This window comes from Thamnophis elegans, chromosome 3, assembly GCF_009769535.1.
Source record: "Thamnophis elegans isolate rThaEle1 chromosome 3, rThaEle1.pri, whole genome shotgun sequence".
Classification (NCBI taxonomy): Eukaryota; Metazoa; Chordata; class Lepidosauria; order Squamata; family Colubridae; genus Thamnophis; species Thamnophis elegans.
This window is the reverse complement of record NC_045543.1, coordinates 97,951,134-97,974,645: the sequence shown is the minus strand read 5'-3', so window position 1 is coordinate 97,974,645 and position 23,512 is coordinate 97,951,134. Positions and strand designations below refer to the sequence as shown.

At 37.1% G+C, this 23,512-nt stretch overlaps 1 protein-coding gene across 3 annotated transcripts in view; it reads right to left on the bottom strand.

The window, feature by feature from the left end:
• LOC116505584 (colorectal mutant cancer protein) overlaps positions 1–23,512 on the bottom strand; it is a 172,149-nt gene that overhangs the window by 6,725 nt on the left and 141,912 nt on the right. For all 3 annotated transcript variants that reach the window (XM_032212894.1, XM_032212895.1, XM_032212897.1), the window contains 5 exons: positions 22,823–22,923; positions 20,881–21,064; positions 8,931–9,165; positions 6,887–7,093; positions 5,725–5,822 (listed from right to left, as the gene is read on the bottom strand). In XM_032212894.1, coding sequence (XP_032068785.1) covers positions 5,725–5,822; positions 6,887–7,093; positions 8,931–9,165; positions 20,881–21,064; positions 22,823–22,923 — 825 coding nt within the window. The remainder of the gene's footprint in view (positions 1–5,724; positions 5,823–6,886; positions 7,094–8,930; positions 9,166–20,880; positions 21,065–22,822; positions 22,924–23,512) is intronic.

Genomic DNA, 23,512 nt, shown 5'->3' with positions numbered 1-23,512 from the left:
ACAAACAACTTTTTTTGGCTCAGACCACACAACACCCCAAAGGCTTGTGGAGAAAGCCAGGTCTCCAAGGCTTTTCAGAAGACTAGTGGGGAGGCACCTGCTGAATATCAGAAGGGGAGATCCATATATACATACATACATACATACATACATACATACATACATACGTACGTACGTACAATGTAATAGCTATGCTTAAATGGATGCTTATTATTATTGAGCCGAGGTGGCGCAGTGGTTAGGATGCAGTACTGCAGGCCACTTCAGCTGACTGTTATCTGCAGTTCAGCGGTTCTAATCTCACCGGCTCAAGGTTGACTCAGCCTTCCATGCTTCCGAGGTGGGTGAAATGAGGACCCAGACTGTGGGGGCGAGTTTTCTAAGGAGGTGAACCTCTATTAATGAAATTAGAGCGAACGAGGCTGACTAAATACACTCTTTATCTTATCTGAGTCAGAGACTGATCTAATTTAACTGAAGGGCAGGGTTTAATCCATGGCTTAATAGCACTTATGGCAGATTTGGAAGAATAGCAGGGGAACTACTTCTAAGGAGGAGCTTTTGCATGTATTACTGAAGGATACAATGCTTTCAAGAATTCAACAAGGAGGCTGAAGGATCCTGTGCTGGGGTTGGATCAAAACCAAATACAGTGATCAATGGAATCTGGCACCTTGCTTCATTCGGCATCCAGATCATGCCTAGAGCTTTTAGGCCTATTCAAGCCAACATAAATATAACTCTTCTCCATAACTCCTAGCAGAACACATGGAGGTCAGAAAAAGTACAGAGTAGAGCTGTACTAGATTTTGTTTGTTCAAATCAATATCTGAAGAGATTATCTAGACCCACACTGAACAAAGAAACTTCACTAAACTGAAACAGGTCCATTTGAGCTCAGAGTCATCACCAGTGGGCAGCATTTCTCTAGGGTCAGAGACAGATTTGCCACCAGTCCCTCAAAATGCTAGAAATTAAAGCTGTCTGGAAATAATCTGGCCTGGAGCCCCTTCCAGCTCTGCTCTGACAGGTAACAAAAACAATGAAAGGAATTTAAAAAGTAATACTAATATTAATGGGAATTTGCATGTAACTACGAGGAACATCATTTACAATAATGACATCCTTTTTATATTTGTTGGGAATCTACAGTCCAAAAACCATGTAAATATTCAATTTTATATTTTATAAATTCTTCATGCATACCCTATAATTGTTCTTAGGAAAGGAATATTATTTCAATTTTGACCTACCTTTCACATAATGCTTTTTATACTTCATTACACTTTTTATTCATTTACTCCTCCTTATCCTTTGCTAATGAATAGAGACTTCTGTTAATGTTTCACAAGTGGCATCAAAGTTTTCATGTTATTAAAAAATCATGCTGTTCAATTTCTGAAAGGCACCAAATTATTTATATGATGGAAAAGTGGTATACACAGCTAGTCCTTGTTCAGCAATCATAATTGGAGCCCACAACTCACTTGTTAAGCAATTGTTAACTGAACATGACTGTGCATGTGATTTTACTTCAACTTTCCTTTGCTTACAGAGCTGTGTAGGTCACAAACGTGATTTTTTCCCCCTGCCATTTATTTTTCATCACCATATTAATTGCACACAGTCACTGTATGAGGCAGTTGTTAAACATGAACTACCAGTAAACTGACAGAATCCATCAGTAAGTAACATCTTTCTTTTCAATGGAGAATGAAAAGCTACTCAACATACTTTTAGTTAAAAAATAGCTTATAGTTGAAAAAAAGAAATTGATGAGGTAGCCTTAAGTTTCATCCCTTGATTTCAGTTTTTTGTTGTGGCCAATGTCAATCTAATATTGAGTCGCCCCCCCCCCCCCAATCTCTCCTTCCCTCTTCTTTGCCTTTTTGGCATCCTGCATAGCATTTCTACAGATGAAGAAGCTGGAAGACTCTGCTACCACTGCCAGCTCACCTTCCTCATTGTCTTTACCTTCCTATCTGCCCAATCCAACCCCAGCCTGGTCTGGGAGATGCAATCTGTCCTATGGCCAAAGCCCTGCAAAACTCTCCAGCCCAAGTCCAGGCCAGTTCAGCCAAACGACCACAGGGGACCCTGAGCAGTGGCGGTGCTTCCTTCCCCTTCCCATGGGGCTGCTTTGCAGGTAGGAACTCCCAAAGCAGGATCCATGGCCCGCCCAGAGACCAGAGAGGGAATGGAACTGCAGCTGTGGTCACTCAAAAACTTTCTCCACATGTCCTGCAGCTGCCCATTTACCACTTGCTTATGCCTTGCCTTCATGGTGCAAAGACCGGAGAGCTGCTTTAAAGCAGCAGTGAGCAGAAAGACTCGCAGGTTGGTGGTGGCTCTTTGTAAAGGTAAACAAAACCAGGACAAGCAGAAGCTTCTGTGGGTGGCAGTTTGCAGTAGAACCTTTGCACCTGGGTGGCAAGTAGGTCCAGGCAAAGTTGACACAAACCTTTTCATGCATGGAAGGTAGGTGAGTATGATCCCTGGCTGGCAGCAGTGTGAGATTGCTAAAGTAGGGCAACAACATTTTCAAATTTGATTCAGAATTTCAAATGCTTTAGTTTTTCTGTATGAGAGCATGCTAGATAAATAGAATTTTTCAGTATTCTGAGATCTGACCTGCAGAACTAGCATTGAAAACTATTGTACTGTATATCTGGTTGCTAAATTCTTTAATTGTAGTATTGAGTAGCTTTTAAAATGATACATATTGTCTCATGCACAACTGTGTGTAATATGGATAGAGAGGTCCTTTAATATTATCTGTTTCAAAGGTTTTTAATCCATTCCTGCTCTCATGAATTTTTAATAGAATCCTAGAAATATGATACAATAAACCTTTTCCCTTCCTAAAAAACCCGTCTCTATTAGATCATTTTACTCTCTATTCTGCCTATGTATGATTGTTCCCTACAGGATATTTTGCTCATTCCTCTTCCCTGTGGAGTAACTGCTCTTCTGTGTTCCTGACCTGTTAGTGAATTTATAAAGCCCAATGTATAAAAAAGAAACACCAAAGCCTGCAGCTCTCATCTAAGACTGCAGAAGAAAGCTTACTCATTCTCAAGAAACAATGCTATACTTAACACTCATGCCAAAATAATCTTATTTTTAGTACATGTTATTATTTTAGGATAGGCAAGTGGTACTATCTATTATTTTACAAAGAACCTATTCTCAAATTTGGGGATGTTGTGATCCTTATAATTTAATGTCTAAATACTCCTATGAGAGAAGCTGTGTAAGGATAAATGTTTCCCTCGCACATATGTGCTAGTTGTTCCCAACTCTAGGGGGCGGTGCTCATCTCCGTTTCAAAGCGGAAAAGCCAGAACTGTCCAAAGATGTCTCTGTGGTCATGTAGCCGGCATGACTAAATGTTGAAGGTGCACAGAATGCCGTTACCTTCCCACCAAAGATGGTTCCTATTTTTCTACTTGCATTTTTACGTGCTTTCGAATTGCTAGGTTGGCAGAAGCTGGGACAACGGGAACGGGAGCTCATTCCGTTACACAGTGCTAGGGATTCAAAGCGCCAAACTGCCAATCTTTCTGATTGACAAGCTGAGTATCTTAGACACCGTATCCCTTGTGTAAGAACTGTTTAGATAAGCACAAACACGCTGCAGCAACATCAGAAAAAGGAACTAGATCACCCATGTATCATCTTCTGACAAAATGGATATCCACATTAGGATAACTTAGAATATGTACATTGCTATTACTATAATATTTTCTTTGCTTGCAAGGAAAGCAAGTCTTGGTCACAAAAAGATTTAGATTTCTAACAGTCTTCCCTAATTCCTGAACAAGGTGCATGGCCCTCCATTGCAAATACCAAAGACACTGCGATGGACTGGGGACTCTTGAAAGTGCCACTGAATTAGACTTGACTCAGCTCTTCCAAAAATATTCCAGTAATCTCTTTGATCTTCTCCGTCCATCTTAACTGTTGGCTTCTACTTTCTATAACCCTGTCAAGCATTGTAGTATTTTTTTTAAAGAAAATTTATCATCCATCACAGTGATGGCTAATCTTTTTGTCCTCGCCTGCCAAAAATGCCCGTGTGCTTGCCCACTCCCGTAATGTAATGTGCGTGTGATACCGTCTTGTGTGCCCCCCTGTGCATCCACGCATGACCCCCTGTGCCCGGTTTTGAGCCTAGCAGGCTTCCCTGAATCTTTCTGGGACCAAAAATAGGGCACGCCCCCCCGTACCACACACCCTGTGCATGTGTGTGTGACTCCCTACACATGCACGCGCATCTCTCACATGCATGGCAGAGACCCAAACAACAGCTGGTCAGCAGGAGGCACATGTGTGATGGATCTGAGCTGGGGCAATGGCTCATATGCCTGCAGAGGGCTCCGCATGCCACCTGTGGCACACGTGCCATGGGTTTGCCATCACAGATCTTTCATAATAGGGGTTCCATTGCTAAACAAGCAAAACAAGGAAGAATCAGTTTTGGTCTAAGACTAAAGGGTTGGTTCTTCTTGCAGACCATGGTACTAGGGAGTCATTAAGCTGACTGATATTATGTCTGCCTTATTAACCCAAGAATTTTACTTTCTATTTTTATTTCCATAAGGCTAACAGTGGTGCTATATACTTAACATCTTAACATCTCAGCCTATTGTGACTCCAGCTGACATCTCTTCTAATCCTACCGCTTCTTTTATCATTTTCAACCTAAACCAATGTTATACAGAAAGTTTAGAAGGGGCTCAGACCATTCATCAACAGAATAGGAACAAATTTGATGTGATAGCAGAAGTCAGCAAAAGAAAAACTGAATTAAAATATGAAGCCTACAGGGAAAAAAATCCAGGGGAAACCCCCCCGCCCCTTAAATATCTCTATGGGAGAGGCAGCTTGAAATGCTTCTGATTGTTCCATTCTAAGATCCTCACTCCAGATTGCATGCCCAGACAGGATCTGGACCAGTTCTTCCCTACAATCTTTGAACAAGGTAGCTGCTAAACAAGGACTACCTGTAGTAACAATGCAGCTGTCCAGGATTTACATGGCATACCAATATTAGTATGAGCATATCAGCAACTACTTTCTCACCTTTCTAGCTGCAACAATCAAAGTTATCAGCATGACAGTTAAAAGCATCAAACTGCTAGCAAGTAGTTCCTTTATGCTCTTAAGAGTAATAAAATGGTTGACTGGATTGCCTGCTATAATGCACAGCACAGCACAGTAACATAATTAAATTGTTTCGCTCTGGCCAGAATTAGAAAGCAATTTAGAATTGTCAAGATTTGTGAGATAGGAAGTACTGCTGATATTCCCTTTTTTCATTTAGTTATTTCCAGTATTACTGTTAATATAAAACTTGGCAGTTTATTCTTATGGGGAATCTAAACTAACAGAGATAATTCTAGAATGCTATTTCTAAATTTGCCATGTCTCTCTCATAATGTTTGATTAGCATAGTCACCTACTCTGTCCTCTAGAGTTTTCATGTATGTTGTAAGAATTAACAGCAATAATTAATCTGCTGGTTTATAGATGCTGTAAAAACCTGAGGGACATGCAGATGAGCATTTCAGAATATGAAATGAGAAAATGGACACTTCAAAAACGACATAATTGTAGAACAGTGAGAACATCTGAGTAATTTAAAGGCCGCTATAAACTCACAGATTTATTAGCACCTTTTTGTTCGGAAAAGGTAGGGGTGGGAGAACACATCTCGCTTACCGTCTGAGGGCATTTGCCAATTCTGTAGTCAGCTCACTTTCATTGTAAGATCTGAGCTCAGTTAGTGTTAATGATGCTGATGTGCCATCTGTGCACTCCTGCAAATTAAACCAGGACAAGGTAGGATTACCTTACATAAATCCAGGCACATTTTAAAGTTTATAGTAATCATAAAAACATATCTTTATCATCAGGGTATCAGTCACTGGGCTCCATTTTAACCTCTTTCAAGGACACAGTCTTTCCAAATAAAAACAGCATAGCACGTGCTCCCCCCAAAATGTAATAAAATAGTAAGAGCTTTCAAAATACCTATCCACAAATGCCATTAAAACTTAAAAGACAACACAAATTGATTTAAATCCTCTTAAAGATAGCATGCACAAAATCCTCCATGTACTATAGGAAAGGAATATCACAAAATAGAGTCTAGCAGAGAAAAGCTCCTATTGTTAGTACTCAGTTTTATGCACCTTGGAAGTGCGTTGGTAAGCAAACTTGCAATGTTGATCTTAAAAATATACAGAGCTGCATATGGATATAGGTAGTTTCCCATACTAAAAGGGCAAAGATACAACTTTAAATTTATCCATAATGAATTAGCAACCATTGCAGCAAAATGATTGATGCAACATTACCTACAGTTTTTCAAGGACAAAATTTCTCCCCCCTTCAAGCATTTGATAATTGATTTGGAACGAATTTGAATAAGCCTATCTCTCACCAACCAAATATATACAGGGAGTCCTCGATTCACATTCACAACTGAGCCCAACATTTCCATTGGTAAGCAAGATAATTATTAAATAAGTTGTGCCCCATTTTATGACCTTTCTTATACAACAGTTGTTAATCAAATCACTGGCGTTATTAAGTGAAATATGATTGTAAAGCAAATCTGGCTTTCCCATTGACTTTCCTTGTTTGAAGCCAGTTGGGAAGGTTACAAATGGTGATCACATGATCCCAGTACAGTGCAACTGCCATAAGAACATGCCAGTTGCCAAGTGCCTAAATTCTGATCATGTGACCATGGGTTTGCTGCAATGATTGTAAGTGTGAAAAACGGTCATCAGTCCCGTTTTTCAGTGCTGTTGTAACTTTGAACAGTCACTAAACAAATGATTGTAAGTCAAGGACTATCCATATGACAGTAACTCACCTTACTTGACTTGTCTTTGCTATTGCTACTAGTTGAGCTAAGCGATCTCATTCTCTGTTCTTTTTGCTCTTCTACTTCTGACTTTAGGTGCTCAATGTGGACCAGATATGCTTGTTCCTGAGCTTCTCGACTGCTCAGCTTCAACTCGAGAGCTTTCTTCTCTTTTTCTAGCAAGTACAGCTGTGCTTTCAGCTCTGCCATTTCTTCCTGTTGGGGGAGACAGCAAAATATTAACGTAGTAGGTCAGATCAACAGAATTATCTGCATAACTAGCGGTTATGCAGTATTCTGTAGTGCAGTACTCTGTATCTGATAAGCAATGTTCCCTCTAAGCTGTGTGGCTGCGCACATGGAAAGTAAACTGCACAACAGTTTCCAACTGCCATGCAGTGTCGTTTGCGGGACACGGAGTGCTGTCTGCAGAGCGGCCGCACAATTGTGATTGAAAATCCTTCCAACTAAACAGGAGTCTTGAGGTGCAGCAGGGCAGCAAAGTGACTGGGTTGAGGACTTGAGGTGGCTCGGGCTTCCTGGAGCAACTATTTAGAGGGAATATTGCCCACAGCTGCCGTCGCACAAGTTTAAGAGGGCTAAATTTGCCTCTTTGGGTGGGTGAGGGAGTGATTGGCTGAAATTTGTTGAAAGAAAATTCCCTGTCTTTCTGACCCACGTGATTAATTCAGCCTCTGAAAAAAACATATTGTGTGAAAGCAGCCGGCTTCCCTTCCTCTCCAGCATCCGTGCCTCAATTAACACATAAAAGCCCACAAGGGGGGGGGGACTGGTCGCGAACCAAGAACGAGCAACCACAGAGAGCAATCCACGCTCGAGAGAAATGGCAGCAGTGAGCCTCCTGCCTTTGCTTTCTACCTCTCCACAACGAGGTAGAAAGCAAAGGGAGGAGGTTCACTGCTGCCGTTTCTCTCAAGGCTACCCACCTGAGGCTCGCATTGTCAAATCCAGGGTGGCGCGGCAGCGATCCTAAACGTCCACCTAGAGCGCACGCGCCACACAATCCAAATGCAGGAAGCAGGGTCTGTTTCCTCGTGCATCTTTCTCTTTCAAAGAAAACCTTCCTTGTTTTACCTCTCCTGGCTGCAAACTCAGCTATCTTTGAGTCTCCAGCCGGTCAAGTGATATTTGATAACTCATTGGGATTTTCAAAGTCATTGAGAATATTTTTGCTTTTAAGCTAATTAAACTTCCTATCTGTCAGTTTATCTGTGCAATTTTGTTGGATATTTTGGGTCACTAGTTACTATCACTAGTTATATGCAGAATTGTCTCCCAGAGTTCAGTATAGTAGGTTACTGAAACCACCTGTATAGAGAGGAACAAATTGCCACAATTTTTTAAACAATCAGCAAGCATTGTTGAACAGACAGGCAATAAATCCTTGAGTTTACAAATTAATGATGGAAGAAAACTGTTAGATGTGAATGAGACTTTATGCATGGGGATTTTAATCATTTTACTCATTTAAAATAGCAAATTGCATATAATACATTAAAATGAAGTATATCAAGTGAAATTCATTAAAATAAAGTATATCAAACATTTACTATTTTAATATTACCAATATTAAGTGCCATTTATATATTCATTTCAAAGCTCTTTTTTATTTAATCCAAAATGAATTTGAAAAGATAATTGTAGTGAGTTTGTTTTTGAACAAATATTTCTAAATTTATTCATTTACAATTTTATTTGTTTTAAAATTTTATTAGTTTGATTTGATATAACACTGATTTCGTTGTTGTCTTGGGTGACATCTGTGAAAAAAAAAATCAGGTGCTCAGGCATGAAAATGTGCCGCTCAAACACTATACTTTTCCGCCCACACTGAAAAAATATTAGAGGGAACATTGCTGATAAGATGTGGTCTTCCTAATCTTAGGTACAAAACATATGTCTATTTTGTGTTTTATAGTTCACTGGGTTGAATTGTTGTTTAAAAATAAACTGATCTTATATAAAAATATTGCAGCTATATATTAAAATCAAGATATCAAGATTGCCTTGCCTGATACATTACATAAAATACCTTCATTGCCATGAGTTCCTGCATAAGTACAGCGTTTTCTAGATCCAATCTTTGGCTGTCTCCACGAGGCTTGACATCATAATTGAGGGGGTCAATATGGATACTCTCCAGCTCCAGCATGGTTAATTTAATAGCTGCTCTATCATTTTTTAGCTGTTGGATGTAGTCCTTCAATCTCTGTTCATCCTCCTTTGTGAACTCTGTATCACAGCTGCTTGCTGTTGAACTAGTAGTACTTAGAAAAAAAGGGAAAGCACATTTAGGAAAGATAAGTCTAATGTGTGCATAAAAATAAAAGAAATAACAAAAACATGTATCTGTGTACTACAAATATTGATAAATTGCTTTTTCAGTAAAACAGTGTTAGAGTCAATGAATAACTTAATTGATGGTTTAAGATTTTTGGAATGATTTTTAAGTTAGATTACACAAAAGTGGGCTTGATAGAATATTTGCCAAAAGAGAAACCAAGCAGGTTATCACTTCTTCATCTTTAAGTACATGCTATAATCAGTATGACCTGTACTCCGATATGATCTAAAGCCAGAAATATTTGATTTTCACATTTTATAATTGTAATTTATTATTTTATTAATATCCTGCCTTTAGCTACATAAGCCCACTGTCAATTTTTATGCAATATTATTATCCCAAATTAGAACACTCAAACAATCTTATCCTGATTGTGCATGTTATGATTTTAAATAAATGTTTATATGTTCCAGAATTTCTAGATAACTATTATTTCTCAGTTATTTGCCTTTCTAGTCATCCAAGAAAAAAAGATTTGTAGAGGTTAATTGTGATTCTTCTATTCATTCCTTAACATTCACTGTTAAACATAATTATACTGTCACCAAAGAGACAGAAACAATTCCACATTTTCTACAAGCTTGTGCAGAAACTATGTTGTCTCCTGAGGACCTGTAATCAGCTGATGGGTAAGGGTTAAGTCATCCATTACCTCTGCCTGTCTGGAATGCTGAATGATCTCAGTTATCAGCAAGGGAATAAATCATTTTCTGCACTGGGCTGCAATATTCTTCCATCCATTTTAGACAAAGAGAAGGAAGATAGACATACCACATGAATAGTTTCTGTAGCCATATTTAACATGACTTTATAGTCTCTTTTTCATTCCATTAAACTCAAAACTGTCTTTATATTTTAAAGAAGTTATCAAATAAACAGCTTGCCAGTCTTCTAAAGATTTCCAAGCGTGTTTATCCTAGAAGTTAACAGAAAGTATTGGCAAAGTACACAGAACTCCCTGAGCTATTCTTTTCATGTAGTAGCATCATATCCTCCAAATTTCACCAGTAAGCCTCCTCCAAATTTCACCAGTGAGCTAAGAAATCAATTAATTTATTTATTTTTAATTCCCTTTGCCTTCATTGATAAGATTGAGAATGGTGTAAATATGCCTGTCTATGGAGATTATCAGCCATCCAAATCATGGTTGTCTCAAAGGTAGTGGCGGATTAAGGCTCACTGGTGCCCTAAGCACTTACAAATCTTGGGGCTCCTCCTTTGTACAAACTGTACAAATCTTCATTGGGTTTTTTTAAATCTCAATTTTGTTGTGCCCCCTTTGGGCCTGGTGCCCTCAGTGTTGTGGCCCAGCAGGAGCCGTTGGAGCTGCCACCAGACTCCGACAGCGAGGGGCCCTATGAGTCAGCTCTGGAGGACCCTGGACAGGATTTCGACTCCGAGCAGGGCACAGAGAGACTGGTTGGCCACCAGGTGCCTTGGACCAGTGGGGAGGAGACAAGTGAGAGTGAGCCGGAGGCCAGCAGTGAGTTGTTCCTGGATGCACTCCATCAAAGAGCTACCCGGCGTCAGGAAAAATTACGCAATTACAGGAGGTAATTGCGCTCAGCTGATGGTCATTAGTCCTCTCCAGACTATAGAAAAGACTTCTTGTGACACGCCCTTCTTGCAGAAGTCAACGCATTGACTAAAGAGAACGTAACTAACTTGGCAGGCTGGATTGCTGCCAAGGTTTGTCTGACTTGCTGCCAAGATCCTTATCTGTTTGTTTTCTTGGCTTTCAGCCACCAAGATTTTGGCTTCTTGCTATTAAAAGTACATTCTAGTTAAACTTGTCTCGGCTTTCGTTACTGGATGGAGGAGGGGGTCAGAACACCTAAGCATGTGCTTAGTCTGCTTAACGGTTAATACACCACCGCCCAAAGGTGTTTTTCAAAAGGCAACTGGATTTTCTTTGTTTTTCCATGAAGACGTTTCATTCTTCCTCCAAGAAGCTTTTTCAAGGTTCTTTAGTGTCTTTTCAGTGCCTTTTGAAAAGCACCTTTGGGTATAAATATGCAGTTTTATGCAGAATTTTAGGCTCCTATAATTTTCAACCAATCTTGAGGCGAATACAAGCTGACGTAACTACAGTACAAAGTTAACATCAACTTTCTGTAATTTCACTGTTTATATGCTATTGTCTACAGATTCAAAGCAAGAAAACTATGATTATGGCATGCAGAAATTCAGACCTTTCTGGCAATACTTTTTAACATCTTTAAATAGAAATAGTATCAACTAAATGCAAAGGTATGTGTATTCAATTCTCAGTAGAGTGTTTGAACCCCATTGAATAACAACTGGCTCAGGAAGTAATTGAAATACTATTTGATCAGGAATATCCACATTTTTGCCTACAACTGTACTTTCTCTTTAAAAATATATAGGCTTGAACGCCTCTGATTTTCCCCAAAAGTCTCTGAAACTTTTCATTTAGAGAGAGGGAGGGAGGGAGGGAGGGAGGGAGAGAGAGAGAGAGATATCAAAAGAACAGAGAAGCCCCATGCCCAATTAATATCACCTTCCATAAAACTTTCTGAAAATTTAATAGATTGTTTATGCTCAAAAGTGTTCCTTTGGATCTCATATTTAGGTCTTCATAAAACCTATTATCTTATCCAACTACAACATCTAAAAACTTATACTATGGTTTCTTCCCATTTTGAGACACTATAGTGAAAAACCGAAGTTATATTTAACATAATTTTAAAAAGGCCTCTGTCATCAACACCTAGGAAAAATGGAAAATCCTAGCTCTGCCCAATAAGATGCCTTCAACCACACTGGAGTCCACTGGAATTTGGTGTATATCAATAATAATAATAATAATAATAATAATAATAATAATAATAATAATAATTAAATAATTACATTTAAATTACATTTAATTACATTTAAATTACATTTAATTACATTTAAATTACATTTAAATTACATTAAAACAGTTAAAAATTGACAAAATCACCATCAGTCAAATGGAAAAAGCCGCACTGCTTGGATCTGCACGCATATTACGAAAATACGTTACAACGTCCTAGGCCCCTGCGTGGGGCCCGACTAGTAACCAATGCCAAATCCGGCGAAACAACTGGCCGCTGTGATACAATTGTATAATAATAATAATAATAATAATAATAATAATAATAATAATAATGATAACTCCGCCGTTGCCGGTCCCAAGCCCGGATGAGAAAGGAGGAAGGTTGGGATCAGGTTGGCATCTGGTCCCGTAAAAAAACCCCCGCCAACCCATACAATATGGTGAAAAAAACGAATAAGAATTCCATACCGCATCGGTCGTCGCGAGGGTTAACAAGGGCCGCGGCGGATGTTGGGGTCCCTGGACATCCGTCGACAAGTGGGCTACAAGTGGACCAGCCAACAAAACGACAAAAATATAGTGCAGATGAAAACCGTGCCATAATGGCCTGTTACTACAACTCAGAGCCAGAAAAAAGAGGATATTTAAAGCGAATGTATGAATTATGGAAACAACAATATCCAGATTCAAATGTTAGTGAACAACGACTAGCAGATCAAAGGCGATTTATTATACGGAATAAAGTGTTTAGTGAAGTTGAACATGAGGAAATTCAGGCAAATTGCAAAACCCAAAAAACAATATCACAAGCGGAAATAACTGATATTCAAGACACAACTAAAGACACTATAGTAGAACTCCCAGAAGAAGCTCTCAGGGAGGAAATAACATCACCACCACTAGAACCAGTTATCACTGAACCAACTGATGAACTAACTCAAAAACAAAAAGAATTGAAGGATAAGATCATGGAGCATTTTCTGCTTAATGAGGAAAGGCAACGTTTACCATCACTAAAACTGTGCCTAAGAAAATTTTGGCCCCTATCATGAAAATGGTTAATGCAGTGTTTTCAACAATTGAACCGGGATCCATCTTGGAAACAAACCAGTTAATGTACAGCGCAGCTGTAATAGTCACTAACGAACTAGGCATTAAAATTAAAGTACCTAGTCACACAACAGAAAAAGCATCAAAGCCAAAGTGGAAAATCCGTCTAGAACAAAAATCAAAAAATTAAGGGCAGATGCTAGTAACTTAAAGAACATGCATGAGCAACGGCTTAAAAACAACAAAATCATAGATCGGCTAATCAGAAGATATAGATTGGATACAAGAAACATCAATGAAGCTGTAGAGATTGTAAAACAGCAGATAACAGCAACAGCTAGAAAAATTGAAAGATATGAGGCACGAATCATCCAATATAAACAAAATCAGCAATTTCGATCAGACCAACGGCGTTTTTATCAAAGTCTTAATGTGAATGGTGACACCAAAAGTGAAAAACCAGAAAAGCAGGCCACAGTTGAATTCTGGAAAGAATTGTGGGAAAATGCAAAGGACTACAACAAGGAAGCAAAGTGGATACATGACTTTGAGAAAAGCATTGGCAACAAACAAATGCAAGTATTAGAAATAACAACTGAGATGATCAAAAATCGAGTTAAAAAGGTTAAGAATTGGACATCACCTGGAAAGGACCAATTACATGGTTTCTGGCTCAAATATCTGACCAGTTTACATGCAATATTGGCCAGGCAACTGAATGAAATTTTACAAAAGGGCCAAATTGATGAATGGTTGACAACTGGAAAAACATACTTGATTCAGAAAGATCCAACTAAAGGAACAACACCTGAAAACTATAGACCAATAACATGCTTACCAACAACCTTCAAATTACTCACAGGCATTATTGCAGATAACATGATGGATTATTTGGAAACAAACAACATCTTGCCAGTAGAGCAAAAAGGCAACAAAAGAAGGAGCAGGGGCACAAAAGATCAGCTTCTAATTGATAAAATGATATTAGAAAATTGTAAGAACAGAAAAACGAACTTGAATATGGTCTGGATTGATTACAAAAAGGCATTTGACTCACTGCCACATAGTTGGATCATAAAATGCTTAGAAACAACTGGCATTAGCAAAATATTACATCCTTTACTGAAAAGGCAATGAAACAATGGAGAACTGAGTTGGCAGTAGGAATGAGAGCTACGGAATGGTTAATATCAAGCGAGGAATTTTCCAGGGTGATTCACTTTCACCTCTTCTCTTCATCATCGCAATGATCCCACTATCAGTAATCTTAAAAAAATGAAATTAGGCTACCAAACAGCCAAAAAAGCTGAAAAAATTTCGCATTTACTATATATGGATGATTTGAAACTCTATGGAAAGTCAGAAATAGAAATCCAATCATTGACAAATACAGTCCGAGTATTCAGCACCGATATTTCAATGCAGTTTGGCATGGAAAAATGCGCCACTGTATCCATAAAAAGGGGCAAAATCACTGCATCTGAGGGAATTGAAATGCCCAATGGCCAACTAATTAAATGCAAAGAAAATGAAGCCTACAAATACTTAGGCATTCTGCAGTTGGATAACATCAAGCATGGAGAAGTAAAAACTATTGTCAGGCGAGAGTACACCAACAGAGTTAGGAAAATTTTAAAATCTAAATTGAATGGTGGAAATACAATCAAGGCCATAAATACCTGGGCAATACCAGTTATAAGATACACAGCTGGCATAGTTAACTGGACACAAGCTGATTTGGACCTTTTGGACCGAAAAACCAGGAAACTAATGACAATACACTACAGTTTACATCCACGTGGTGATACTGATAGACTATATCTGCCCCGAAAATCAGGTGGCAGAGGATTATTACAAGTGAAGCAAACAGTTGAAGAAGAAAAACATGCACTGGCTGATTATTTAAAAGACACTCAAGAACATCTATTAATCGAAGTAAAGAACAAAAATCTACTGAAGGCCCAACAGACAAAACAAGAATACAGAAAAGATGTGATAAAATCAAGAATGGAGAGTTGGCAGAACAAAGCACTGCATGGTCAATTTCTGGAAAAAATAAAAGATAAAGTGGACAGTGAACAAACTTGGTTATGGTTAAAAACAGGTACATTAAAGAAAGAAACAGAGTCACTAATCCTGGCTGCGCAAGAACAAGCTATCCGCACAAATGCCATTAAGGCCAAAATCGAAAAATCCTCTGATGATGCCAAATGCAGACTTTGCAAAGAAGCTGATGAAACTGTTGATCACATACTCAGCTGCTGTAAAAAAATCACGCAGACTGATTATAAATTGCGGCACAATTCAGTAGCACAAATGATCCATTGGAATTTGTGCAAAAATTATAATATTAAAACAGCAACAAACTGGTGGGAACATCAGCCTGAAAAAGTCACCGAAAATCAGATGGTCAAGATCTTGTGGGATTTCCGTATACAAACCAACAAAATACTGGCGCATAATACACCAGACATCACACTGGTTGAGAAAAATAAGGTCACAATCTTAGACATCGCAATACCAGGTGACAGCAGGGTCGCCGAGAAGGAACATGAAAAAATCGCAAGATACCAGGACTTAAAAATCGAAATTCAACGACTATGGCACAAACCAGCAGTGGTAATTCCAGTGGTAATTGGCACACTGGGTGCTATTCCAAAAGCACTGGAATTACATTTAAAACAGTTAAAAATTGACAAAATCACCATCAGTCAAATGCAAAAAGCCGCACTGCTTGGATCTGCACGCATATTACAAAAATACGTTACGACGTCCTAGGCCCCTGGGTGGGGCCCGACTAGTAACCAATGCCAAATCTGGCGAAACAACTGGCCGCTGTGATACAATTGTACAATAATAATAATAATGATGATGATAATATAATAAAAAAATAATAAAAGATAAAGTGGACAGTGAAAAAACTTGGTTATACTTAACAGCAGGTACATTAAAGAAAGAAACAGAGTCACTAATCCTGGCTGCGCAAGAACAAGCTATCCGCACAAATGCCATTAAGGCCAAAATCGAAAATCCTCTGATGATGCCAAATGCAGACTTTGCAAAGAAGCTGACGAAACTGTTGATCCCATACTCAGCTGCTGTAAAAAAATCACGCAGACTGATTATAAATTGCGGCACAATTCAGTAGCACAAATGATCCATTGGAATCTGTGCAAAAATTATAATATTAAGACAGCAACAAACTAGTGGGAACATAAGCCTGAAAAAGTCACCAAAAATCAGATGGTCAAGATCTTGTGGGATTTTCACATACAAACGGACAAAATACTGGAGCATAATACACCAGACATCACACTGGTTGAGAAAAATAAGGTCACAATCATAGACATCGCAATACCAGGTGATAGCAGGGTCGACGAGAAGGAATATGAAAAAATCACGAAATACCAGGACTTAAAAATCAAAATTCAAAGATTATGGCACAAACCAGCAGTGGTAATTCCAGTGGTAATTGGCACACTGGGTGCTATTCCAAAAGCACTGGAATTACATTTAAAACAGTTAAAAAATTGACAAAATCACCATCAGTCAAATGCAAAAAGCCACACTGCTTGGATCTGCACGCATATTACGAAAATACATTATGACGTCCTAGGCCCTTAGATGGGGCCCGACTAGTAATCAATGCCAAATCCGGCGAAACAACTGGCTGCTGTGATACAATTCTGTTGTTGATAATAATCTATATTGTGTGGTATGCACCTTCAGCTCTCTAGAAAAAAATTGCTGAGGATAGATCTTCATCCATTTTTGTTGCAGATCACCATTGTGCAGAAATGATGCATAAAAGAAAGAATTCACCTAATATATAAAGAATTCACTGAGAATTCTGCTTTTAGCTTACAGAAGATGAGCTATTACTAGCAATGCTAGAAATCTTCCTTTAGAAGCACCCAACTATTAATCATTAACAATTACCATATACTTAGTAATTAAATTCCATTTATAGCACATTTTTAAAGTCAATAAATTTGCATATACAAGATACATAATCATCAATTCTGAGATAATCTTGTAATGCTTGTGCAGCTCAGATGTGGAAGAAAACTTATGAGCGTAACTGAACTTTTACATTTCAGTTAAATGAATCACTAGGAAAGTAAACCTATTGTATTATGTGTCTACATATCACAAATATCGATAGACAAAAATATAGTCTAAATTGGTTGTAAAAATAACCAATTTGGATTAAAAATTTGAGCAACTTCTTAAAACTTGCATATTTCCATAAGGATTTTAATGGTGTTTTAACTTATTCAGCACTCAGAATCACTTATACAATGTGATGGATGGGGCATTAATTTGATCAATCAAACCAATTTAGGCTTTAGGCCATGCATACATGCCTATTACATATGCAGCCTGGATATTTCTCTCATAATGTTCTGTATTCTGGTTTTATATTCTCATATCTGTGTTTAAATATACGAGTTTAACAATCTTGTAATTGAGTTTTAATCCCAGCAGCAGAACTGGGGATGGTAGGAACTTGATTCAATCATTTTCTGCTGAGATATTAATTTCAGCTTCTCTGCAGCAGAAAACAGCAGTGCCTATGCAAGAGCCCTTGTGGTGTTTTCCTATTCCTTGCATTTTTTATCCATATATTCAGTATAGAAAATATTGTAATATTACTAACTGTATTTCATACTAGAAGAATGTGACTGCCTTCTTATGGGGTTAAGTACACCAGAGTGCTCCTACATTTGTTTCTTTCCAGAATAGACTACAGATCAGAGCTTTTAATGTGATGTTTTTTTAAAGACGGGCAATTACTGTCCAATAACTTCAGTGATTTTGGATTGTGCCACTTTAAGTATTTCCTATTAATGACACTTAATCTGCCTATATTGTCTCTGTTCTAGTCACTGCAATTCAACTGCTTTCCTTCAAGTGATAAAGTTTACAGATTTTATCTGTAAAACACCTATAGGCTGCTCTAATTCAAGCCAATTAGGTTAATGCAATAAACGTAGCTTGAAATTGTCTAAGAGTAGCCTACACTGCAAGTGTTTTCCATCTCTTAAATAGTCACAAATATAGCAAGCTTCTAAATATATCATCATGCTTTTAATCTAATATATCATAGTGCATATATCAGAGCTAAACAATTTCTGTTCAGGCTTTAAAAATCAATACAAGGTTGCATTTGTATCCTAACCATCAGCAAAGGATAGATTCAGATTTTTATTCTACTCTGAACTCCATAGATTCCTTAACTGAATCAAATAATGAAGAAGAAAGTATATTTACAACAGATGTTTTCAACATGTTTTATAAATATAAATTCTAAATATGGCTTTAATCGACTCAAACCCACATTTTAAATTTGGATTAGTCTATTAACCAATTATACCTTATGCTTATTTCCATACTTCTTAAGGCATGCTTTTATGGGAGAGATGTAATGGAGACAACTCTAAATTTAAAAATAAATTTAATAAGACATAAGAGGCTGAACGGATCCATATTTGTAAAACAAATGTAAAAAAAAACCCACTGGCTACAGTTGCAAAGAACACCATGAAGCAATATTTGATCATATGACTCTTTCCATATTCTAGAGCATAAATATGCTTGGGATATGAATAATGTTCCTTAAATTAATAAGCTTTGCTACATTTCTAGTCTAATGTTGATCAAGTAGGAGAGACTAGTAAATATGAAGTTTGGAAGTGACAACATTCTGTCCTTAAACTTCATGAGAGAGCAGATGGTTGTAGATAAGTATGGGTTAGAAGAAAATCATTACAATTTTTGTGAATAGTCATGTACTATGAGGGTATCTTTTAGGATATCTAACTATTTGAGTACACCAATATACAGTGGTAATGCTGTATCAAAATGAATTTGGAATTGCAGAAAGTTGCAAGAGTCATTTTGCTGATGGCTCTTTTAGATTCTTCTACATTACCTAAATGCCATCTCATGTATCAATGGTATTTATAAACAATGTACATATTCACTTTCTAGCTTTTTATTCCACCTTTTCTGCAGCAGTTCAAGGTGTTTAAATGGGGATTTTTCTTCACTTTATTTACACAAGAGTGTAAGATTGTTTGATTGAGAAAGAATGACATGTCCTCCACAAGATGTTGAAGTTAAGAATCAACTTGAATTACATGAGCGGCACAAAAGTATTAGAAGACCACTCTTCCAATAAATTAAATTAAATATATCTCAGGCCTGAAGAGTTCAGGGCCTGGAATGCAGAAGACTGGGTTCCTATGAAAGAAATGAGATAAATTAATTCCTTTTCAACAGAAGGATTATGTTGTAATTAGTATTCTAATATTATATATCTAGCAATATCCAAGGGATGGTTTTAATAATCTCTAGGAAGAAATATTTCAAACAGATTAAATACAACATGAATGAGAGATAATACGGATTAGAATCCATATAACCTCTAGTCCCAGCAAGTTTATGCTACAAATAGACTTCAATGTTCTGATATTATTGTGTTTACATATCAAGCAACCCTAACCCTTTCCCTCTGGTGTCTTATTTTTCCTCCAAGTTCAATCAATTGTGCGTCTTAGAAACATGCTTTGATGCTAAGCTTTTCTTTTTAAAACGATTATTATTATCATCCACCAGAGATGTATTTCTCTTTTCACAAAGGAATAGGCAGTCTGACTGGGAGGCTGCAAATTGAAATTCTAGCTATTAATTTTATTTACTGCCAGTAAGAGCAGCCTGTGTGCTGCTTTTTCCCATTTTATTGCAAATGCTCCCTTTTATCGCCTTTAACCTCCTTGTCCCCAGTGGTTGCCTGAGCATTTGTTCCCAGTAATGTGCTAGGCAATCTGACATTCAGCAGCTCATTTTTGATGCCAAAGTTAAGCCCAGGTCAACACTTCAATTACAAATCCCGTTTTAAGGGGTCTCAAACAGCAGAAGAAATTATTCACATTGACATGAAAAGTCTTTTCCAAGGAGAACGGCTCTTCCATTTCCTTCACAGAGTTTGCAAACGAATTATAGCGAACATTTGGAGTATCACTGTACACTGTTTGTCACAAAGAATCTATGAGCTTCAATCTTTTATACAGTTCTGTGGTTGCAAAGTTCAATCCCTATAATTGTACTGTATTTTAGCAAGAAATCATCCAGAAGAACCTATGGAAGTTGCCAAAGCATTTCCAAGGAAGGTGCGTAGATGTAATGCTAAATAAAATGATGATTAAATCCTCTTACATATCCAAACTCACCAATCCACATTGTAATAAAATGTTCTCTAGGTGCAGAGGATTAGCAAATAAGTTATATTTGTATATTCAATTCTAAATGTCAAACTGACCCCACATATTGCATTACATTTTTAACATCAAATGGAATTACATCAAATGACTTCATTTATGTAGCTAACAAGGAACTTGAAGAAATCAGATTCTTACTCATTGAAGTTCTGCGAAGAACTAGTAATATATACTTTAAGTTTCAGTGGGAAGACATTGAAAAATAAAGAAGTAGCAGAGAAATTATCAAAATAAATGATGTTTATGAAATAGATTAATTTCAAATACAACAAATCTCCACAAATATATATTTAAAACAGCCTACTAAAAATTGAAAGAGAATCCAGTAACAGATCACCCTGTAATAATTTATTAGGAACAGCAATATTATTGAACAGGTTGCAGGAGGATGGCTAGCTAATGCAAAAAAACCTCCAAAACAACCTCTAATTCATTCAGATAATCAAATGATTGGAGATTAACCATGCTAATGTGCCTTAATTACCTGGTATGACTGTTGGAAGAAAGACTCTCCCAGGGCTGTACGCTACAGCCAGTAACTGCGTAGGCTCCCCCACAGCTTCCGTCCAATTTCATCAACAGGGCTTTGGCTGCGTTCTCAGCTGTTTTCCTACAGTCATGGGCTCTTTTAAGCATTTGGGTGATGCTTTCATCCCCTGTTTGATCCCCTGTTCACAAGCAAATGATCAGAACAACATAATACTGGAGCAGTTCAGAAGCATTAATGTGAGTCGATGTGCTTTTAAACAAACTTCTGATGAGGACGTTAGCATTTAACTTCAAAAATAATTGGGCTTAGAAAGAGGTGAAATTGGCAGAGGTACAAAACATGAACTCTCCACACAGAGTCTACACAGAGTGAGTCTTTCGTCCTCTGTTCTTGCTCCTCATGTAACATCTTTGTAGGAACAATGAGAGCTGAAGAAAAACTAAAGCTGTATCATGAATTGAATGGGATTCTATAAGAACTGAATCACAGCCATAAAGGCTCCCTACCTCTATCCAGACTCTCCTAATTTTTTTGTACTACCCAAAATGCAAATGGTTTCATAGCTTCCAATCATCATTATTATTTCATATTCTACTGTTTTGGTTAAGCATTTTATTGTTTTTATTCTATATATTAAAAAAGTTTATACTATGTTCTAAAAGGATGTCACTGTACAATTTAAAATAATATATATATATGGATTTAATTGGAGAAATAGTGACAGACACGGTTGATATTTCATATGAAATGCACATTTTATGTAACCTATGCATTACATGATACAAAGATGAATATGAAAAACCTGAAGCTGAATGTTTGGATATTTCAACAAGACTGAAGATTGAAGCATACTTTCAAATCCACTCAGAAGGGGTTACAGGAAAGAAATATGAAAGGTTTTGAAACAGCTTTTACAGACCCCATACTGACAATAAATTCCAACAAGTGCTTTTGGAAGTATGGAGAGCCCTAATCCCCTGCTTTATCATCTCATATGGCTCTAGATCAGGGCATCTCCAAACTTGGCAACTTTAAAACTTCAACTGAGTAATTGTTCTAACTGTCAGGAAATTTCTCCTTAGTTGTAGATTGGTTTTCTCCTTGATTAGAAGCAGATTACTTTTGTTCAGTCCTGATTTTCTATGAGTCAGGAATAATGTTTTCTACTTGGACATGTTATAATTTGTATAGTTTTTATTATGTAAATCACAAAAGCTATACTTTTTATTTCTTTTGAGTAGTTTTGTCAAAACTATTTTGCATTTAATAAGAAATAAGAATACAATTAACTTTGGCTTCTTAAAGCTATTGTTCTAAATAGATTTTAAAATAAATAAATATGTTGTTTTCTAAAGAAACTTGTTTTCAATTTAAAAGAAAAGATTCATAGTGGAACTCTCCACAGTGACTGTGAATAATTAATTCCAATATGCTAAAACAAAGGACAGAAATTTATTTGTCTTGTAACACTGAAATCAGATGATTATTTGATCTTTAAAAACTTCCATATAACATGTTGTTCATTGTGGAGATGCCAAGGTAATGAATTAAATCTTCAAATATGCTGTTTCCATGGCCTGAAATACTCCAGTAGATTTCTAATTTTGAAAAACAAATTGGATGAAAAATAGCATTTTTAAATTACTAAGCACCTAGATAAAATAATTAACCTCCTCAGTCAATTGTTGATGTGATTGTTTATGATTTCCATTTTATAATCCTATATCAAGATGAGCTATTGTTCAAAGCACTTTTTCTTGCATTCTGTATTTAGCTTCAAATTGAATCATTTGTTAAAACTGTACTTGGTGGTTGTAACAAGTACACAGGTAGCCATGAGATAATCCATTATGGTAATATTCCCTTTAAGGATGATGTATAGCAAATAAAGTACAAATTGGATTATTAGAGGAAAAGTGATTCAATGAATACTTACCGACAGACCCAACACCTGCAGCTCTGAATTGTCCAAGAATGAGAGACTGTTCACTTTCAGCCAATGCTAGCAACAGCTCATAGGCTTCAATGCACTGTTCACTGAGGAGAGAAAAAGACTGAATCAGTGCATGTGTACTTGATGCAGGAAATTAATCTACTTAAACCCTCACTTTGTTGAGTGGGAAAATAGCAAGTATGGTGATGTCATTGGTGATCTCTATGTTTCTAAATAAAAGCCTGAATAATTCACATAAGTAAGAGAAGGAGAACATAAATAACATAAGCAGAACTGCATGAATAAAATTCACAGTAAACTCTTGATTGTAGAATAGAAGCCTTTAACTCTGGATATTATGAAATTATAGAACAACTTTCCTAGGTTTCATTAGAGGTTTATTTTTTTCCTAGAAGTCATCCTCACACCAGTTCTAAAAATCTACTTTTAGTATAGAACTAAATAGTTTAGATTAAACTAAGCCATGTGCTTTTTCTCTCCACATGTCCTATAGGATATCAAGCATCCCAGGGCAAAATATGGGACAGTTGAATTGGATGAATAAGAATTAGAGGGGCAGAAACTCTTTCCTTGAAGTGTTTTTTAAAAATATTTTTATTTATTTTATTTTATTTTGAAGCATTTCTTTTATTACGTCTTTCTTTGGCTTGAACAAGGAACAGCCTCAATAGC